Here is a 22,918-nt window from a genome sequence, read left to right as displayed (position 1 = left end):
TGGAAGCTCCTGTCACCAAGAAAATTCCTTGTATGTGTAAGCATACTTGGCAATAAAGTTGATTCTGATTCTGATATTACCTCCTGTTTAACAGACTTGCACCTACATGTGACGATGTGCAGAAACAAATCACAATCCCAGCAGTCGGTTAATTTAGCCAAATAATGAGTGTCCATTTTATCTTACAACCTGGAATGTACTGTATGAACAATAATGATATATATATATACTATAGAGAGAGAGAGAGAGAGAGAGAGAGAGAGAGAGAGACATCCAATCAACAAAGACTTTGTTAGAAATAACCTGGTCTTTTGTACAAAAGATCAGATAAAAAATTTGATGACAATAAAAAATAGCAATTTATATTTATTTTTTCCAAATCTAATTAGCTAAATCTGATCTTATACCACAACAAAATACAACTGGGTGTACAATATTCATAAAATAATCTGTTTTAAAGTTCATCGCAGTCTGGATATGGATGGGGTTAAACAGAACACTGGACAACTGTAAATTATATTTGGTTTGCATTCATTAGGGCTGCAAAATTACATGAATGACACTAAGAATTGTCTGACAGCCATTAAAGCTCATATATTATCTTTCTAATCGTAATGCAAATCACTGGCCAGCACTTGGTCGGACAAAATTGTGCTGTTTTGTTAGCTGTCTGCTAAAAGGAGACCAATGCCCTATAATGTATGCAAAGAGACACTCTTTAAGCAAAAATGAGTTTAGACGTCATCTGCAAATGGATAAAAATATTATATAGGTACAGACTGTACGATAAACCCCTTTTCAATTTAAAAAAATAGATGGCTTATGTCCAGGAGACTGTATGATTATTTTAACCAAATTAGCTGCCCACACATTTGGCCAAGATATGGTTTTCCACTGACAACATGAAATACATTTACTTAACATATCACAGTCACATTTATACAGAATGGGGAGAGAGGAATAGAATGGCTCAGAACTTGCGTTTACTGAATACTGATAGACAAAAAAGAAGATAAGCAAAAAAAAAAATAAAAACACAGAACATTTGATAAGTACATGTGCTTTGAGACTGAGGGTCACTGACATTCTGGAAATCTAAAGATGTGACCTACAAAAACCATACTATTACATCTGGGTAACATGATGTGCAGTATATAAATACATCATTCTTTACAAATAAAAATATGTATGTTTGCCTCTCTCTAAAACCAAAAGGACATTTATTTATTTTGTTTTATATAAGTACGTAAAGGCCTTTACAAATAAAAAGCACAACAATAATTACAATAACAATATAAATGAACTATGCTTAAAAAAATGAAATAAAACACAGAAACAAATGCAAATATGGCACAAAGTACATTAAAATATCAAAGATCGGTAAAGATACCAGACAGGGCAGTCACTACAAAAAGAGGGATACTAAAACTACCTTAAAATGTATGTTTACACTTTTATCAAACCTCTTGTCTAAAAGTAAGTAACTGCACAGGGTCAGATGTTATAATCAAACATGTTCTACAGCAGAGTACTGTAATACATGAGAAATCCTTTCACACATTTGTCTTTGTTTCATATTATTTGTCACATTCTTTTCACTCAAAAACATGATTTAGTTGGCTGAATACACTCTCAAGCACCTAAAGCAATGGAGAATATTTTAAAACACCTTATATTGTATGCCCAACAGTCATTTGATGATCATCAAATTCCAATTTAACCAATGATGTTACTGATTCAGTGAGAGCTTTAAGCATTATGGCACGGTGAATTTTTGACAGATATCGTTATTTCCACTCTGAGCAGTTCCCTTAAATAAGGATATTGAAAAGACACACAGTACATCTTTAATAAAATACTCATTACAGAACATCACATTTTGCTACAGGCTTAAATGTGTCACTCATATTCATATTCCACACATCAGAAACATTTGTTTTGTTTTGTTTTGAAAACCAGTGGTCAGCTGAAACCACCAGACAAAATAATGGAGGAGGAATGAATGGAGGAAAGACTGTTGACGTTGAACATTTTGAGATTGATGGAGAATCAGATGGACGGACAAATTGATGGATGAATGAATGGACAGTTTGAGGTTTACATCTCATGGGAGAGGACTTCAAGCTCAGTTACACCATTGGCATGGATTGCTGGCTGCCCGTTCGTTTGTGTGTTGTTCTCATTGAGTCTGCGTATGCGGTACATCTCGTAATGGATGCTACTTGTGATGTCTTTGATGTTCTGCATGTGAGTTCTGAAAGAGGAACAGGGAGACAGACGAAAAGAGAAGAGAGGGACGGAAGTTGGTAGTGACCTTCACTTGAAATTCATATCTTCCTCTTTACTAACAAATGAAAAGAATTGAAATGCAAATTTTTTAATTACCTGATGAGCAGGTCCCGCAGGTAGGAAAACTCACAGTGTGCTATGTTTTCAACTGCAAAAAAAAAAAAAAAAAAGATTTGGTTTAAAATAGTAGTGCAATTTTAAATTAACAAACCATATATATGATACTTTAATATAAAAGTATTTATTATTAGTTAATTGTCTGCCACTGTATGTGTCTAAGAAGGGGGGAAATTGGGATTTTTTTAGGAGGGGAAACCCAAACACCAAACACCGTTCAGGACTGTTCCGCCACAATTTAAACCCTATTTCTAAGGGTTTTGTAATATTTCTATAATGCTGGAGGTTTAATAGCGTCTTATTACCACTAGATGGCAGTGCTGTAACAGAAACGTGAAATGCTGTTAGCGCAGCTGCAAGCACCTTAAACAGCACATTAAATGGAGGTTTACCAAACGTACAGTGAGAAACACATTCCAATTTCTTGTAGAGCAAGGATGTGCATGAAATACAGATTCTTCCACATTCACGGGTATTAAAACAATATTTTAAACACTTTAAAGCCCATTTAAGCAAATAAAATCTTATTTGAATACTTTGGATGAAGGGGTCTGGTGGAGTTTACAATAACAGACAAGATTTTTATCTGTTGACTAGAGGTGGTTAAACACACCTAAGACTATTTTAGCAATGGAGGGGGTGCGTCTGAAAGCTGTAAATGCTGCCTTTGCAGGATGTATACAGAGGTAAGAAGGCAATGTTTGTGTCTATTGAAATGCCTTCATCTTGTTTTTGAAGGAAGAAAAACTGTAGATGCAGCCTTTGTTGTCTTTGATATTCCCAAATCCTGCGTGTGTGATTCAGTGGTTGGCCGAAAGAAGAAACAAATACAGTCTGATGGAGCAGCTGAAAGCAGTAATTAGTTTATAAGGGGACAAGCACCAAAGGTGCTGTAGCACCTATTGTTTTCATTAGTTTTCTTCTTATTAGGGGCCAAGCTCCAAAGGTGCTGTGGCACCTATTGATTTCATTATTATTATTATTATTATTATTATTATTATTAGAGGTCAAGCACCGAAGGGGCTGTGGCACCTATTGTTTTCATTAGTATAATTATTATTATTAGGGGCCAAGCACCGAAGGTGCTGTGGCACCTAATGTTTTTGTTAGTATTATTATTATTAGGGGCCAAGCAGTGAAGGTTCGTAGCCCACTATTATATCCGTTAGTATTATTATTATTATTCCTCCCCAATGGGAGTCTATGGCAGCCCATAGAACCATTTGTAGGAAATGATGAAACCTGGCACACTAATAGGGGTGGTCATGAATAGTCCCCATAGCAAATTTGGGACCTCTAGGACAAACTCCACAGCGCCACCACTAGTCCAAAATTCTATTTTCTTTGCGTGTATCTTTTCAACCGTTTGTCCTAGAAATAAAATTATATTTTTGTCTGATTACTCTCCACTTAATGTTTCAAATGAACCCCCATACATTATAACTCCACCCATTACAGTAGCTGCCATCTTGGATAATGATGTTTACAGTTTAAAAGTTTCACATCCTTCAAACTTTGTCCAATTTGTCCAAACAGTGGCTCAAAATAATCTCCAGACTGAGCCGCACTGAAATTATAGTAAATAATTCTGATTTTCGCCTTAGTTTTAAAGTTACGGCAGCACAAAGTTAACAAGTAATCGTAAATCGATGTAAAACTGGATGTGAGGCTGTATCTCGGCAACAGTTTGTCCTATCAAAAGGAAACTTGGTATGATACATAAGGACCATAATCTGAGGTTACACACAAAGTTTGGAGACAGTGCCACCTATGGGCCAAAAGTAAAAAATTTATATTTTTGCCTGTAACTTTTGAACCGTGTGTCCTAAAATGTCTTTTGATTCCTTAGGTCATGCGGATTTCAACAATACCATTTTTCTCATGTCAGCTATACTGTCCCTCCACCACATTTAATTTTATTAAAAAGTGATATATCTTTTAATAGCATTGTCAGATTTAAAATAAAATGTATATGCATCATAAACATCATGTCCTGAGGATATCTGAGCAGTTTTGAGACAGCACCACCTATAGTTCAAAAGATAATCCACACTTGTGTGCTGACTCTAACCTTGCGATGTCTCTTTGCCATCAGCCTAACATGTCAGCTGAGTGGCTCAGTGTGTGAAACCACTGGTTTATATTTTCTAGGGTTGTAGGTTCAAATCATGCAGTTAAAATTTCTGTTGTTACAGAGATCTTTGCATTGTGCTTTTAAATGTTTGCTGGGCTTTTCTCCATTCAAATTTTGATTTTCATTTTGTTGTAAAGTTACATGAATACGAAGTTGGTTATGATGACGACGATGATTGGCTGTGATTGATCTATGCTTGGTATGTCCCTTTGGTGATTGTCAATGTTGTGGTCCAGTGGACTGTGCAGTGACCTGTTGAATGGAAAGTTGTAGGTTCAAAACCATCCCAATCAGTTAGCATGCTAACCAACTCATTTGTGTGCTCACTCTAAACTTGTCAAGTCTATTTGGCATTGTTTAGGTATCTCAACTGAGTGGCCAAGTAGTTAAAGCATTGTACCATTGTTCAAAAGATTGTGAGTTATATTCTAACTAAGCATGGTTTTTAATTTTATACTTCTGTTGACCTCTGAGTCTTCATGATGTGCTTACTACTATGTAAGCTGTATTACATGGCATAATTCCTGCTTAAATTCAAAATCAGTTATCTCTAACAATTTTTTATTAGCAATCGTTTTGTACTTGCAGCTTGGAATGTGTCTTTGGCAATGTTTGGTAGTGTAAGCTGAGTGGCCTAGTAGTTAAAGCATTGGATTTCAGCTCAAGAGGTTGTGAATTTGATTCCTGCTAAAGACAGTTGTCAAAATTTTACTTTTTGTCCTCTGAGATGTTGTGCTTATTACGACATATGCTGTACTACATTGCAGAATTCTTGCTTGAATTCAAAATTGCTTTGCTTTAACAAGACTTTCTAAGCTATCTTTTCATACTCTCAGCTTGGAATTTCTCAACTAGGAGAGTTGAGATGTGCAATCTCTGTGGCCTGGTGGTAACAGCAGTGGACTATGGCATTGTTTTAATGCAAATAAAAAGCTGACTCTGGCAACTGTGGATATGCTAATTCTCAGCCTATTATGTCCAATTGGTGACTGTCAGTGTCGTGCCTCTGTAGTACAGAGGGCTGTCACTTGGATTGTTGAACAGAAAGTTGCAGGTTCAAACCTGTTCTTGGGTTCCTTGAAATATAGTTTTTTTTTTCTTTCTCATTTGATCTCTATGTGTTCTTTGCGTTGTGCTTAGTGTTGTGCAGTGGTTGCCATGCTGGTGCTTGGCCCCGTATTGCTACTTGAAGCTATATTTAATAATTATCATTATATTTATATAATTATCATTATATTTCACTTATGACTTCATTTCTACTAAGTAATAACTACATTTTTGCTTGGTTTTGTCTAAAGTTTACTTGAATTTGTTTTAGATCGTTACACATGATGTTTGGGTGTCTTGGAAGACTGCCTGAAAACAGTGTCCTAATGAGGTGCCTTCATACAGAAAACGTTCCGTGAAGTCATTGACTGACGAGGCAGTGGTCCACTGCTTTAAATCTGGAGTATGTAACTTTTTCTATTGTAAAATACTTTCTCCTATCCCAGCTTAATATGCAGATACAGCTATTAGTAAGCCATTCATGGGTTCATTTTATTGAAACCTTTAAACACTGTGTTTCTGTTGCACTATGAAAATTGCTCTGTTTGTTTTGAGCAACCCGCTTAGACTTACCCCAACGACGTTACTCAACCAATGGCACGAGTTTGTGGGCAGGACTATCTCTTTGTTTGACCAACGGCAGACGGGGGTCATATTCAGAAAGCTGTTCAGAAAACAACGTTTATTTTTGTAATTCCGTTTGGTGGCGCAGAAATTACACACGTCAGCTTTAACTTTCGAATACAGAAAGAGAGTTCTGTTCGGAGAGAATGGCAGAGAACTTGAGGAAAAAAGACAGAGAAAAGTATAGAGAACAAACTCGTCCTTAGATCATTAATGCACTCACATTATTGCCCCAGGAGCAAAGCCCCTATGCACACAAAACTATTACACTAATGCTATCATGCAGACAGTTTTCACTTTCAACCATAAAACTTTTACCACCCTGTTGTCCATGCAGGGTTCAGCTTACTTATTACTATATTTTCTTTCTATGAGTAGGAATAGTTTGAATTCTCATTTCTCTTCCTAAATCTATGTATTTGTTTTTCCCCTGATGGTCTCTATTCAGATTTTATCCACACTGTGTGATCCAGCTGGATGAATCCAGGACAGGAACCTGATTTGCTCTTGGCAACAAGAATGGGAACCAGGTTTCATAGACAGAAACACCACAAAGCTAATATCTTCATGATGTCATTTTGAGAGCACAATTTTGTGATCTGGCTCTCAGTGTATTAAGTTTTAAGAGTGTAGCTCAACTGTTTAAATCCTGATAATCTTTTCAAATACAGTAAAACAAACAAGTCGATGGAGGATGATGTGGACACAAGACCATAAAAATTCCTTACAATCAGACACTGCACATTTATATCAAGAAGAGGGCCAGTCGACAACAATGCAACAACAAAGCTTACCGGCAGAGAGGAGTGCAGATGTTTTTGCACAAGAAAAAGTTAGATAGAAGAGTGGAGAGGGAGTGAGAGGGAGAGAGGCTGAGCGTGTGTGTGTTTGTGTGTACTACCTTCTACTGTCCCCCATCTTGTTTTCCTGCCCAGAAGTCTTTTTCCATTGACCTGATATTCTTGATCACTTCCTACCACAGCAAAAGGGATCATCTCCTACAACAGAGACCATGTGAAAACGAGATTGACTGATATCATTTTTTTGACTATTAATTTTTATTATAAGTACCAATTATTTTTATGTTTATGTGTCCAATAACCTATATGCAGAACCAATTTTTAATTATTGATTTATTTCTGCTTTCTGACAAAATAATACATAAATAATCATTAAACTATAACAATAAAAATCACAAGATTCATTATGAAAACTTCTAGTTCTTCCTCTTATTATTATTAACAATAATGATAATAACAATAAGTAAGTATAATTTTACTACTACAACTACTACTACGAATGATAATAATAATACAAATTGCTTTGAGATATAAATAATTGCAAATTCATTTTCATGTTTGTTTTGGGCTATGTCTGACTGTTAAGCTTGAAAATCACTTAAGAATCAATGGCTGTTATGTAAAAACAAAAGAGTAATGAATGCTGTTATTATTATAATATCCAGCATAACACACAGTGATGCAATGGCATTTTTGGGTGCTACTCTTTAGAGATACACCAAATACCTGCACTTATCAGTAGATCTGGTGTTTACGTGTAAAAGTGTGAATTTTGGTAAAAGATACCGGTCACACTGATTATCGATCTTTGACATCTGTTTCTAATAAAAATCCTAGATATTCACTCAAAAAAGTTTGGAATAACCATGATATTTTTTCTGCTTTTTAAAAAGAAAATGATAATTTTCTTTGATGATTCAATGATTCAAGTTTGAACAAGAATTACAATAAAGACATTTATAATATCACAATTAACTATTTATGTTTAAATAAATGCGTTATTCTTCAAACTTTGTTTATTCACAAATCCTCTTTATTTGCAGCAATAGCAACTTAGGCATTCTAACAGGCAGTTTATTACAACATTCAGGTGAAATTGAACCCCCCTTTTTTTGGAGCACTTCCCAAAGATGTAACTGGTTTGTAGGACACTTTTCATGGATATTATCATCAGACATTTCTAACAACCATTCAACACTTCAAACTTTGATTCATCCATCCATAATACTCCTTTCTAATAATTTACCACTCGATCTAAGTTCTTTTGCACATTCTACCCTTTTTTTTCTTATTATTTGCCATTTTCAGTTTCAACATTTTCTTTAGGATGTTGGCCTTTTAGGCAGAGTTTCAGAGTCTTCACCTCACTGCTGCAGATGAAACTAGTGTTTGGCCTGTACTGGACATTGAAGCTGCCAGTTTAGGAGCTGTGAGCAGGTTTGGGGAGTAACTGAATACTTGTAACAGTGTTACGTAATCAGGATACAAAAAATATGAAACTGTAATCGGTTACAGTTTTTAGAAAAATTTGTTTCTCTTTGGCCATATTCCTAACCAAAATTTGACTTGGAAGTGTAAAGTGACTTGCAGGAAATTGAAGCATACTCAGTACTTCAGTAACTGAAAAAAGACACTGTATTGCTATGTTCAAATGTCATTAAATAACACAACTGTTTTCAGCTGTTCCAGTAATATGTAAGAAATGTTTCTTGAGTACCAAACTACCACTGTAGAATCAAAATTTCTCAAAGATTAGAAGACATGTTACTGTATTTTCTTAATAGACTGGAGTAATAACTGCCGAAAATGGGGCTTTGCCATCATGGGCAAAGATTTTAATTTAAAAAAAAAAAAAAAAACATAAAATAGCTATTTCAAACAGTAATAAGTTTTTGGCAGTATTTGATCCATTTAATGCATCCTTGGTGAACAAAAGCATTAATTTCTTTAAAAAAACAACAACAATAATAATAATAATAAATAAATTGTGATTCCAAACATTTGAATGGTAGTGTAGCCTACAAATGCAACACTTGGAGTAATAATACAAAGCAAATCAAAAGCAGAAAAGTGTCATGAACAGCCCATTATAACAGATAATATAGGATGAGTGATTGTATGATGGATTAATAGAGTTATAAAATGATATGTGGACATACCCTGATCTTTTCATTAATCAATCTATCCTCTGCATCTTCATCAAATTCCTTTTGAGGGTAGACCTCGATTTCATTGGCTCGCAAGTCCTCTCTTATCTGTGGACACACACACATCAGAGAGTGAATGCATCAATCATTGTTCAGTTTCTTGGACATCTATGGAAGACATGCAAGAATGTGCATGCACAGGACATGAGGTTATGAGGCTATTTATAAGACATCCTATTCAAAAGGAGGCCTAATAATCTCCTTTCAACAGTAGAGAATGATTCATTTTAAAAATAATGACAAAATGAGTAACTAAGAGTTTCAGTGAGAATAAGAAAGGGCATTCAAGACACAAGACACAAAATATATAATTAATGACGCATTCTGTAAATAAAGGGTCATCACTCTTTTCAGAAGCACAGATGTCAGACTGAATAATTGCAACCCACATGACTTTAGACCTTTGGCAATTAAGATTTAAACTGGCCATTGGCTGCCAGAAGAACGAGTGAAAAGAACACAGTTGGAGAGCTTTCAGCCAGCGGGAGACTTTAATGAATGACCACGAATCAAAACTACACCCTTCACAGAATCCACTCTGAGTGGTTTATTTTGATTATCTGTTCTCCTGAGCCGGACATTTAATCAAATATACCAGATATATCCTTCAGGTTCACATCAATGTGCTCAAGAGCTCAGGGTTGAAAATGAAGTCACCCTACTCTCCTGTCAGGTCATAGGCTGAGTGGGGTGGAGGAGAGGGATCCAAGAATTGTGTGTTGAACACACAGCCAAGCATAACTGAAGCGTACAAGCCAGAAGAGCTTCTGGAGCCAGGGGTTTGTTCTGTTTGGCAGGTGAAGCAAATGTAAGGAGGAAACGGTAGCTTGGACACCAAGTGAGTTTCCTTTGGCAGCTTTTGCACAGGCAAAATCAATAGACGTTATGCTGTGTGAAGTATGAGAAAAATACAGTTGCTGTCACACAGGGCTGTCGTCAGGGGGAACAACCAGGAACATTTTTCCACACCCTGTGATGAGGGGACCCACTAATATCATATATGATACAGCCTTCTCATTGAAGCCAGGGGGAGGGGGGCCCACACATAGAAGTTTTGTCTCAGACCATGTGAATTTAAGCAATGACCCAGCGCTCACCCACTACATGAGTACAAACAAACAGTTTCAATGAATAAAAACAATAAAAGTGCACACGGTAATTTTTTCTCATTAAAAAAGTTTCACGCTTAAAAAATAAATAGTACTTTTGAGAAATGTTTAAAATGCTGTAAACTCACATGAGATGAAGACTTCAGTCAGACCAGTAGCTAATAGAAATGTTTTTATTTTACATTTATATTATTTTTCATGGGGGCAGCCATTTTGAGATCACACAACCTGCCGAGTAATACACACTTTATCTTGGTTAGCCCACTGTTATCAGATACTTTCATTCACAGAATAAATTAATTAGGGCTGGCTGACTGTGAAAAGCACATTTCTTTAATGTCATAATCAACAACTATTGCTTTTGCATGATGCTGCCTCCACACCACTAGGTGTCAGTGTAAGTGCAAGATGACTGGTGCAACATACACAACAAATTTACAAAGTGCACCATTAAGCAATCTTATGAACTGTTTATATACAGTGGATGCACCACTTTGGTCATATGGAACAGAATTCATGCCACACTGAAATGCAGTCATTACAGAGGAACCATGTGAAATTCAATAAACTCATGACATTGCTTTTCATTAACAACCTGTGGAAAATGAGCAAACACTTCATTACTTTTGTAATGCTGCTTATTTCATTATTGAAAAACAATGTATGTGGGTTTGTATAAAAAAAATACAAATAAAATACTGGATTCATGCCAAAATGAAAATTCACACCTTGAAATGTAATTTAACTCTTCCATACAATCAATGCTCAGATTACTGAAAATTAACATACTGTAATCCAGTTTTATTGTCAGATAGCCTATTAGTGCTGCTTTTACAGCAAACCTCCATATACCAACTCCACACTGTAAGAAAATAAATCCTGTTGAAAAAAAAAAAAAAAAGAAAGAAAAGAAACTGGCAGCTGCCAGAATAATTATTTTAAAAAATACAGTAAAAATGTAAACAACTTTATAGAACAGCCTTTATAAGGTATTGTTAATCACCGTTAAAATGACAGAAGACCACATGATGACATGAAGTTCACCAATAGGAGCACTTCCAGGTGTAATGACCGATAAACATAAAGAGACAGTGCTCAGTTGCACTCACACAAACACTAAACACCATCAGGGTAACACATGTGAAATTTAAATAATGCAGTAAACATTAACTAAACTGCATTCAATATAAAACAGAACACCCCAATGTATGTAACTGATATTAAAATAAGAAGAAACATAACTATTCCCATAAAATATAATGAAATATGATGGGTCATGCAGGGAATTTTGGGAATGCTGATTATTGTTTTTTACTGTAATGAAAATCATACTTTTTACATCTATAAAATGTTTCAATACAAACATACTCAACCAAAGATTCAAGGCTTTTCCTGTATATAATTAAAATTGTCCAAGCAGGACTGAAGATATTTTTTTTTTAACTTTACACATCAGTTCAGCAAATTATGGGTGGTTACAGAGATCCCTTTAAGGGGAGAAAAATTAGTACTATATTGTTATAGTATAGAAAATAACTAATACTATAATAATATACACACATGCTACTGTACCTGCCAACACCCTTTTATTGACACACAAGAGGAAGAGGACCCTCACCACAATGTTACAAGGAGATTAATTGAAAAAATCTAATAAAAAGCCTCCTTCTACATTCTGTGGAGAAGCTAAGATGAATTACTCACCTTCTGTTTGAAGAAGTCTCTCTCCTCCAGGGTGAGTGTGTCTGCCTTAGCAATAACAGGGACGATGTTCACTACTTTACTCAGGTGCCTCATAAATTCAATGTCAATTGGCCGCAAACTAAAACAGGGAAAAACAAAGCAATCATACCCAAAGTTGACAAACTGGAGATAATGTGTGTGTCAGGGAAAGAGAAAGAGTGGTCTCTAATCAAGGCCGGAAAAAAAGTTTTACCAGTCTAAGCAGATAAGCTTATCTCTCATTTTTAAAGAGGTTTGAGGCACTTGAGAACTGGTCAGAACAGCTTGACCAGCTTAAACTAGCTAAGGCTAGCAAACCAGTTTAGGCTGGTTTAAGCCATTTATTCCAGCAGGTTGTAAAGACAGTGATATACAGTGTAAACTGCAGGTTGCTCTAACCTTCAGTATCACATTCTAATAGGTGTAGCACAAATAATCAACAAGGCATTCAAAGAGTGATGAGCATTTATTACCAGGTTAAGGCTTGTATACCTTTCTCATGTGTTTATGAGACTGTATACTTTAACCTTTGAAAATATTACATAGAAAAAAGTGGCATGTTGGTTTATGTCTGCTTGGTGGAGAAATTATTATGAGTGTAGCCTACTGTATTCACAACCGCAACGCACACACAAGCAACACCAAGATCTTTAATAACTCACATGACAGATAACATTTTGCCTTTATAACAAACTGGAATGAAAATACACAGAGCCTCTTAGTCCCCAGGACAAAAAGATGTCACAATCTGAGCTGGGATTCTATTACATGGTGATGACCGCTGTGCCAAAGGGCTTTGAATAATATTCCGCTGTGTGTTAAAACACACAAAATATACATGTACATACAGAGAATCTCTGTGAAGCATTATATGTACTCATGACATTTAAGTATTAAACTCACACAGTAAGGCAATGTAGGCAATTCTAGCATGTAGTCCAATAACTACCAATAAGAAACACCCTTGTAATATACACTCACCGGCCACTGTATTAGGTACACCTGTACATCTACTTATTCATGCGATAATCTAATCAGCCAATCGTGTGGCAGCAGTGTAAATCATGCAGATATGGGTCAGGAGCTTCAGTTAATGTTCACATCAACCATAAGAATGGGGAAAAAATGTGATCTCAGTGATTTAGACCCTGGCATGATTGTTGGTGCCAGACGGGCTGGTTTAAGTATTTGTGTAACTGTTGATCTCCTGGGATTTTCACGCATAACAGTCTTTAGAGTGTAAAGAGAATGGTGTGAAAAATAAAAAAAAACATCCATCAAGTGGCAGTTCTGTGGTCAAAAAGGCTTGTTAATGACAGAGGTCAGAGGAGAATGGCCAGACTGGTCCAAGCTTACAGGAAGGTGACAGTTACCCAAATAAACATGTGTTACAACAGTGCTATGCAGAAAAGCATTTCTGAATGTACAACACGTCGAACATTGAGGCAGATGGGCTACAGCAGCAGAAGACCCCTCCAGGTACCACTAGTGTCAGCTTAGAACAAGAAACTGAGGCTCACAAAACTGGACAGTAGATGATTGGAAAAACATCACCTGGTCTGACAAATCTGGATTTCTGCTGAGGTAGCCCATCCGTCTCAAGGTTCGACATGTTGTGCATTCTGAGATGCTATTCTGCTCACAACAATTGTACAGAGGGGTTATCTGAGTTACCGTAGCCTTTCTGTCAGCTCGAACCAGTCTGGCCATTCTCCGTTGACCTCTCTCATCAACAAGGCGTTTCCATCCACAGAACTGATGCTCACTGGTTGTTTTTTGTTTTTCACACCATTCTCAATACACTCTAGAGACTGTTGTGCGTGAAGATCCCAGAATATTACAGAAATACTCCAACCAGCCCGTCTGGCACCAACAATCATGCCATGGTCTAAATCACTGAGTTCACATTTTTTCCCCATTGTGATGTTTGATGTGAACATTAACTGAAGCTCCTGATCCATATATGCATGATTTTATACATTACACTGCTGCCACAGGACTGGCTAAATAGATAATCGCATGAATAATTAGATGTACACGTGTACCTAATAAAGTGGCCGGTGAGTGTATATTTACAGTATGTATATGTGCTTAAGTTTACACTACCAAACACTGTATGCCAAGAGTACAAAATTAGATTTAGCTAGAGGCAGTATATACGCGTGTTCACATGAAATGTGTAAATAATATGACAATGTTTTAAATATGAAATAAGGAAATGTATATGTATTGAAACATGAAATTATGAATAAAAATATGAAAATATAAATTAGTGTTCAGTGTGCGCAACATATCACATGCTTTTCTTTTCTTTAAACAAGCAGTGTTATTAGGCTATTCGTTTTGGCTACCGCTTGTTGATTGTCATAATCTGCTTGCCATGACAATAACAAAATTTAAAGCAGATCTGGCATTTTATTTACACAGATCCAAAGCAGCATCAGAGCCGCTTTTGATAATAGGGGCTAAGGTGGGTCAGAGCTGGCATATTTAGTATGGCTTATGATACTGTCTATGTTGACATGCACATCAATATTTTGATTTTAATCAGAATATGGCAATATTATTATTTCTAATAATATTAGAAATTCTTCTCCCTACCCAGTAGATAGCGATATGCATGAAGAACATGAATCACCAAAAACAAAAGAAGAAGAAAGTGAATGTTAAAGTGGAGGTTGACTGAGCAGGAAGTAGAATTTCTAGCAAAAATGGACTTAAATATTGATCTGTTTCTCACCCACACCTATCATATAACTTCTGAAGTAATGGATTTAATCACTGGAGTCACATGGATTAGGCTACTTTTATGCTGATTTATGTGATTTTTGGATCTTCGAAATGTTGGCACCCATTCACTTGCATTGTATGGACCAAAAGAGCTGAGATATTCTTCTAAAAATCTTAATTTGTGTTCTGCTGAAGAAAGAAAGTCATACACATCTGGGATGGCATAAGGGTGACTAAATAATGAGTGAATTTAAATTTTTGTGTGAATTATTCTTTTAAAGCCCGATGTAGCTTCTGTACCAAACAACTGCTCTACCGCCTCTATTGTGTGGGACATGACGTGCCAAGTGACCCTGCTTTTTTGTGTTTTTTTTTGTTGTTGTTTTTTTTGCATTCCTTGCATTGTTTTGAACATGTTTTATACATAACAATAAATCTCTCTGTTGGCATTAAGGGAAATTTAGACCCTACACATAAACTGATTTTAATGTAATTGTTTCATGCATTATGATATTGAAAATAACTTTTTCATCTTTTCATTTCTGTAATCATGTCACCCTTTTATTTATTTATTTTTAAATCAGATTCATGTAGTGTTTACAGTATCACAGATAAGTGATGTATTTTAAAAGTTGTTAATCACAAACACCTATAAAATACCTATATTTTTTATTCTTTCTGGCAAACAGCCATAAAAGGGAATATAAATTATAGTATGTGTGCTACATTTTTTAATTGCTGCATAGAGTTTTTATTATAAAGGGGCATAGCTTCTGCAACTCAGTACTCAATACTCACTACTCATGAGTACTTTTAAATGAGCTACTCTTTTACTCTTGAGTAGTTTTTAGGACAGGTACTTTTACTCTACTCAAACTGCATTTTTTAAGAAGTAACAGTACTTTTACTTGAGTATTATTTTTCAGTACTCTTTCCACCCCTGGTCCTGGGATGGGAAAAGCCAATCCAATATTTTGAACAAATAACCCCAACTGTTGGTCTCATTGTAATTCTGTCATAGAGGAAGGAGTCACCATTTGCAGTGGGCACTTCTCGTTTTAATTCCTGTTTCCCACAAAACCACATGGAGATGGCTACCAACCAGTGTGACATCCACTAATGCGATTATACAAGTCTCCACAAAGTCTCAAAGGGTCTGTGTGAAATGTTCAAGATTGAACTTTATGGCAATCTTGCAGCCAGTGCTGACAGATGAATCTGGGATTTGATTGGCCAACTACAGGGTTTATAGATTGTTTGTACTCTGCTGAAAACATGATAATTAAAAAGAAATTTGAATGCATTGGAGGAAAATCCAAATGCTTACTGTGATATTGCGGTCTAACTGTCTAATGCTCAAACTACCCTGAAGGCAGTTGACAACATAAGTACATATCTCTAATGTTACATGCTAAAACATACCACTTGTGTTACTTAATATTCAGGGTTTAGTCTTTTTTTAACAAGATCTTCTCAGTATGAAATTATGGCATAGTATCTAAATGAAGAAATATCCATCTTTGGCACTGTGTGTGTGTAACTGGTCTCTCAGCGTAAAAAAACAAACAAACAAAAAAATAAAACATTGAAAATTCAGCACAAGAATCTTTTGTAGGAATTTCTGCCACATGTCACATCATGGCAGGTATTGTATATTTCTTTGAAGTCTATGAAAACTGGATGAGTAAGTAACAATAACCAATTCTTAGAATTTTTGGAATGTATGAGACAGTCTGACTATCAGAACACAGAGGTCTTTATTATCAAAACAGTAATGTATATATATAGTGAACATACTGGGAGAGAGATAGAAAGAGAGTGATGGGGCTTTCAAGTCGAGGTGGGGGAAAATATTTCAAAGTATTGCAATATTTAACCTCACCATACTGTATATATATTCTAACGATAAATATATATTTTTGTTACATTTTTCACATGAATAATTTTTAAGAAAAAGTAAGCACTACTCAGAGCAAGTGTGTGAGAAAATATTTTTAGGCATTATGTCTACAAAAAATTGTTACGACCAAAACGTGAACTCAGAACGAGTCAATGAAAATAAATAAGAAACAAGCGAGTAATAAATGGCATTATACTCTATCACAGTTTTGAATCACAATATACTAACATACAGAATATTATTGAACTAAAACCGTAGGTCCCTGCTGGTTCTTACCCCTGCTTTTGAGGTAAAAGGGGCTATTTCCTTGACTTTTTCCAGGAAATTTCAAATGTAGGAACTGAAGTCTGTGTGTGACTCAATTTATGCGAGACGAGCAGCTGTTGAGATATCTGTACAAGCACCAGCTGTTGTGAGACAGGGAGGAAGGGCCATGTCTAATAACAGTGTGCAGACACCTCAACACACACTCAGAGATAGAAACCTATTTCTTTTTCCTTCATAGATACACACATACCTACAACAAAGAAAAAACAACAACAGGACCATGCAATGCCCATGTTGATGTGTCTTGGCTTTGTAAATTTCTTGCAACTGTTCAGCATTTCTGGCTGTGTTCTAACCCACGCTGATGATGCCATCAGCCCCATACACACATGCAGCGACTTCCAGCATCAAAGTGACTACATCTCATTAATTTTCAATGAGAGCTGGCGACTTCAACAAAAGCGACAACGACCTCTGGCGACTAGATGTGGGTGTGTCCAGCAACTTGAGAAAGTTGAGAAAAGTTTAACTTTATGCAAATGAGGAGCAACTTTCAGGAGCAACAACAGATAGGAGTGGAAAAGGGTGTCAGTGGAGCTCACGTCACCCATCTCCTTTGAGATAATGGAGTCGAGTGCAGACTAGGCAGAGAAGTTTCTCTGAGTGGACTCAAGATGGCGCCGAGTATGGCTGCTGCGTTGCGAGCTCCGACACAACATGGTAGTGTTTTGTTTGTTTTGTTTACAATTCTTAAGTTTTTTGTCTTGGATGTTATTTGCCTTATTGTCTACGACAGACAAACACTTTTGGACATTGGTTCAGCAATCTCACACCGTAAACCGGACTTCAAATTCCTCAATGCCGACCCGCTGTTTACAAACACGCAAGCGGAGCCCTTTGTCTGGGCAGTCCGGACGCAGAAACGCAGGAGGAAAAGGGGAAACAGAGCCGGCGTTCTCAGAGTAAGACGCCACGCAAATCGACCCCCACTACCCAGTATTCTACTGGCAAATGTTCAGTCTCTGGATAACAAGCTCTGCGAGCTGAAAGCGCGGATCTCTTTCCAACGAGAGACGAGGGACTGCTGCATTATCTGCCTTACGGAAACTTGGATGTCTGCGGAGATTCCAGACTCAGCCATTGAACCAGCGGGGTTCTCCGTGCACCGAGCAGACAGAGCGAAAGACCTCTCAGGTAAAAGCAGAGGTGGTGGTGTATGTTTTATGATCAACAAATCCTGGTGTGATCAGAGGAACATACATTCTATCAAGTGTTTCTGCTCTCCTGGTCTGGAATTTCTCATGCTTCTGTGTCGACCATTCTGGCTACCGAGAAAATTCACAGTGGTCATTATCTCTGCTGTGTACATTCCCCCACAAGCCGACACAGACCGGGCACTCAAGGAACTGTATGGGAGTATAAGTGAGCAGGAAACCGCGCACCCTGAGGCCGCGTTCACTGTGACCGGGGACTTTAATAAAGCCAGTTTCAAATCAATCGCACCAAAATACCACCAGCACATTAGTTTCAACACACGAGGGGACCGGGTTTTGGACCATTGCTACTCTCCCTTCCGGGATGGCTACAAATCCCTCCCCTGCCCACCATTTGGCAAATCGGACCACTCTTCCATTCTGCTTCTGCCCGCTTACAGGCAGAAACTGAAACAGGAAGCACCCACCCTCAGAACGATCCAGTGCTGGTTGGACCAATCAGACTCTACGCTACAAGACTGTTTTGATCACACGGACTAGGAGATGTTCCGGTCCACCTCTGATGACGACATCCAGCTTTACGCTGATAGCGTAATGTGTTTCATCAGAAAGTGTGTGGAGGACGTCGTTCCGACCAGAACAACACGGATCTATCCGAACCTGAAGCCATGGATAAATAGCGATGTTTGCGCGGCACTTAATGTGCGGACCTCCGCTTTTAATTCCGGGAATGTGGAGGAGCATAAACAAGCCAGTTATGCCCTCCATCAGAACAGCAAAACGCCAGTACAGGAACAAGATTGAAGGACAGTTTAACACCACCAACTCTAGAAGCATGTAGGGAATTAACATCATCATGGACTTTAAAGGGAATAAAAACTCCGCAATGAACACTGCTGCCTCTCTCCCGGATGAGCTAAATACTTTTTATGCTCGTTTTGAGTGAAATAACACTGCCCTCGCAGAGAGAGCTGTCACGGCCGAAGCTACAGAGGTTAGTTCACTCTCCGTCTCTGTAGCGGATGTAACCCGATCCTTCCGACGGGTGAATATCCGCAAAGGCGCGGGCCCAGACGGCATTCCGGGCCGTGTCATCAGAGCGTGCGTGAACCAGCTGGCTGGTGTTTTTACGGACATTTTCAACCTTTCCCTCTCTTTGTCTGTAGTCCCCACATGCTTTAAAACATCCACCATTGTGCATGTTTCAAAGCAATCAAAAATAACTTGCTTAAATGACTGGTGTCCTGTTGCTCTGACCCCCATCATCAGCAAATGCTTTGAGAGACTAATCAGAGATTACATCTGCTCTGTGCTGCCTCTCTCTCTAGACCCACTGCAGTTTGCTTACCGCAACAACCGCTCCACTGATGATGCCATTGCATCTACAATACACACTGCTCTCTCCCACCTGGAAAAAAAGAACACTTATGTGAGAATGTTGTTTGTAGACTACAGCTCAGCATTCAACACCATAGTGCCCTCCAAGCTAGATGAGAAACTCCAGGCTCTGGGCTTAAACAGCTCGCTGTGCAGCTGGATCCTGGACTTCCTGTCAAGTAGACGCCAGGTGGGTAGAATAGGCAGCAACATCTCCTCATCACTGACCCTCAACACTGGAGCCCCACAGGGCTGTGTTCTCAGCCCACTCTTGTATTCCTTGTACACACATGACTGTGTGGCAACACATAGCTCCAATGCCATCATTAAGTTTGCTGATGACACGACGGTGGTAGGTCTGATCACTGACAATGATGAAACAGCCTACAGAGAGGAGGTGCACACTCTGACACACTAGTGTCAGGAGCACAACCCTCTCCCTCAACGTCAGTAAGACAAAGGAGCTTGTGGTGGACTTCAGAAGAAAAGACAGAGAACACAGTCCCATCACCATCAATGGAGCACCAGTGGAGAGAGTCAGCAGCTTCAAGTTCCTGGGTGTCCACATCACTGAGGAACTCACATGGTCCATCCACACTGAAGTCGTTGTGAAGAAGGCTCATCAGCGCCTCTTCTTCCTGAGAAGGCTGAGGAAGTTTGGAATGAACCGCCACATCCTCACACGGTTCTACACCTGCACTGTAGAGAGCATCCTGACTGGCTGCATCTCTGCCTGGTACAGCAATAGCATAGCCCACAATCGCAAAGCACTGCAAAGGGTGGTGCGAATTGCCAGACACATCATTGGAGGTGAGCTTCCCTCCCTCCAGGACATATATACTCGGAGGATCATCAGAGACTCCAGCCACCCGAGCCATGGGCTGTTCTCACTGCTACCATCAGGCAGGCAGTATCGCAGCATCAGGACCCACACCAGCCGACTCCATGATAGCTTCTTCCCCCAAGCAATCAGACTTTTGAACTCTTGATCTCCCACGATCAAAATACATCAGCACTGCACTTTATTACTCTTACACTTATATCTCACACCGGACTGTCATAAATTATATTATTATTATATTATATTCTCTCTTAACAACTTACTATCAACCGACAGCCTGAATGTCAATACAGTACATTATAACCTACTGTACATTCTATATATACTATATATACTTTTTTTTTTATTGAATAATGTGTATCTATATTGTGTGTATTGTATACTGTACAGTGTATGTTATTATTTGTATATTGTGTTGTGTGTAATTATGTGTACATTAGACTTTAAATTGTGCTGTGTTAATTTGATGTTATTGTAAATTGGTATATGTCTCATCACTGTCACGACTGCTATGTTGATCGGAACTGCACCCAAGAATTTCACACACCATTGCACTTGTGTATATGGCTGTGTGACAATAAAAGTGATTTGATTTTGAGTGATTTCACTACTCTGTATGATTTGTCTGTAACCATATACCTGGATATAATGAAATATTCTATTATTCTATCAGAAATTGTCAGCAGACTGAGTGAGTTTGATTCCTACATTGATAGTTCATCTTATTAATGATATGATGCATTGAACTGCAGAATGTGCATTTTAGGGACAAGAAAAATTATCCCTTGTTAAATAGGGATACTTTCTACAAGATATGACCAGATGTGCAGTCCACCAACAACGTTAGAGCAACAGCAATAGGAACGCCCACTCCACAGTACAAAGACTAGTGACATCAAGCGATAAAGTCACTGCATGTGTACACAGGGCTTTTGCAGGGCACTTCAAAGGGAGCACAATCCATGCTGTAGGGTCATTCCAAACCGACCTGTCAATAAGAATCACTTAAAAAGTGTGTTGTGAATGACTGTTATCACCTTTCACCCCTCTGAAGCTCTCACATTGGAGGTTAATTGTCTTTGAAGGGAATAGGGCATAGGGATGATCACCTCTGAATACAACATGCACGCGGGCGCTGGATGTGAGGAAAGTTGCTGACGCATATTCATATGTTTAATGCAGGCGTTTTTGGGGATATACAGCACAAGTAGGTGTTCTTTATTCTTTATGTTTAGTGTATTGTGATTCAAAACATTGATACTGTATATTGTGATCTTTTATTCATTTGTTTCTCATTCATCTGCATTGACTTGCACAGCGACTCCAGCAAGCAAAGACTGCGATACGCTGTGTGTGTGGGCTGGTTTTGTAGTAACGTGGTAAGTTAGATCATCCTTCGGTTCTTAAGTCAGTGGAAAAGCTGTCGGACTCTGTATTGAGATTGCTTCTTAGTTTCCTTGGCTGAACACCGGCTCTGGCATGAGAGGCAGCAGGGGTATATGTGTGTCTATGTGTGTGTGGCTTTGCGATGTAAACTAAAACCAATGGGCTATTCTTTAAAAAGGCATGAGCAGTTCAACAATTCCCACCCCAAACTTCATGTTTCAGTAAGAAAATATATCAACAGGCCAAAGAAAACTGCGCTCGTCAAGGCACTACAGGGGGGACTTTAAATTATCAGTTGAATGAGTTGGACTGGATAGTGAAGGAAGAGAAGCCAAAAAGTACCCGGCATACATGATAACTCCTTTATGTAATGTTTAAAAAGCCTCTCAAACAGCCTTGCAGTTACGAAATCAAGATCAGATTTCAATCAGACCTTCACATATCTAAAAAAAAAAAAAAGAAAAGAAAAAACAACAACAACACAGCAACACTTAATGTAAATTTGCTTGGTAGTGCTTGGCATTTGTTTGAGTTTTAACTGACTTAACTGATGTGGTATTTGTGAGTAAATAGGTGTGCATGTCTACATATGTAAGTATGAGTCCACCTATGTCTGTTTGTTTATGTGAATGTTTGTGTGCGTCTGCCTCACCAGTGTCCGGTGGGAGGAATGAAGTATATGCAGCAGTGGACTCGTGAGTCTGGAATCCTCTTCTTCCTGTCGATGTTGATCTCTTCCTGTAAATACTGTTCATACTGTGCATTAATGAACTTCATGATGGGCTGCCAGCTGTAAACAGATTAAACAGACAAAGATGACAGGAAACATGAGATCTGAAAAGGTCTACATGTTATCAAAAAATTAGTTGAATTAGTAATATTTAAAATCTATGTATAATATAGGTCCTTCCTGTTATGCAATACTTTTGAGCTCTGTAACTTTAAAAAAATGAAAATTCCTGTGATGTAATTCCAAGAAGTACTTCTATAAAAGGGCATATCAGACTTTCAGAAATGCACTATATTGCCAAAAATATGTGCACATTCCCTTCTAATTAACAGGTTTGGCTATTCCAGTGATTCAAATGAAGAGAAATCTTAATGCTACACCATCCAGTGTCATTCTAGATTATTCTGTGATTCCAACATTGTTT

At 37.8% G+C, this 22,918-nt stretch overlaps 1 protein-coding gene across 4 annotated transcripts in view; it reads right to left on the bottom strand.

The window, feature by feature from the left end:
* Window positions 1-350: 350 nt before the first annotated feature.
* Window positions 351-22,918, bottom strand: part of LOC127446451 (septin-9-like) — a 127,538-nt gene continuing 104,970 nt past the window's right edge. For all 4 annotated transcript variants that reach the window (XM_051707361.1, XM_051707362.1, XM_051707363.1 and 1 more), the window contains 6 exons: window positions 22,417-22,554; window positions 12,032-12,149; window positions 9,171-9,266; window positions 7,113-7,209; window positions 2,386-2,437; window positions 351-2,254 (listed from right to left, as the gene is read on the bottom strand). In XM_051707361.1, the coding sequence (XP_051563321.1) occupies window positions 2,098-2,254; window positions 2,386-2,437; window positions 7,113-7,209; window positions 9,171-9,266; window positions 12,032-12,149; window positions 22,417-22,554 (658 nt within the window). In that variant the 3' untranslated portion in view covers window positions 351-2,097. The remainder of the gene's footprint in view (window positions 2,255-2,385; window positions 2,438-7,112; window positions 7,210-9,170; window positions 9,267-12,031; window positions 12,150-22,416; window positions 22,555-22,918) is intronic.

The sequence above is a fragment of the Myxocyprinus asiaticus genome, chromosome 9 (assembly GCF_019703515.2).
Source record: "Myxocyprinus asiaticus isolate MX2 ecotype Aquarium Trade chromosome 9, UBuf_Myxa_2, whole genome shotgun sequence".
Taxonomy (NCBI): Eukaryota; Metazoa; Chordata; class Actinopteri; order Cypriniformes; family Catostomidae; genus Myxocyprinus; species Myxocyprinus asiaticus.
This window is presented reverse-complemented; position numbering and strand designations above follow the sequence as displayed.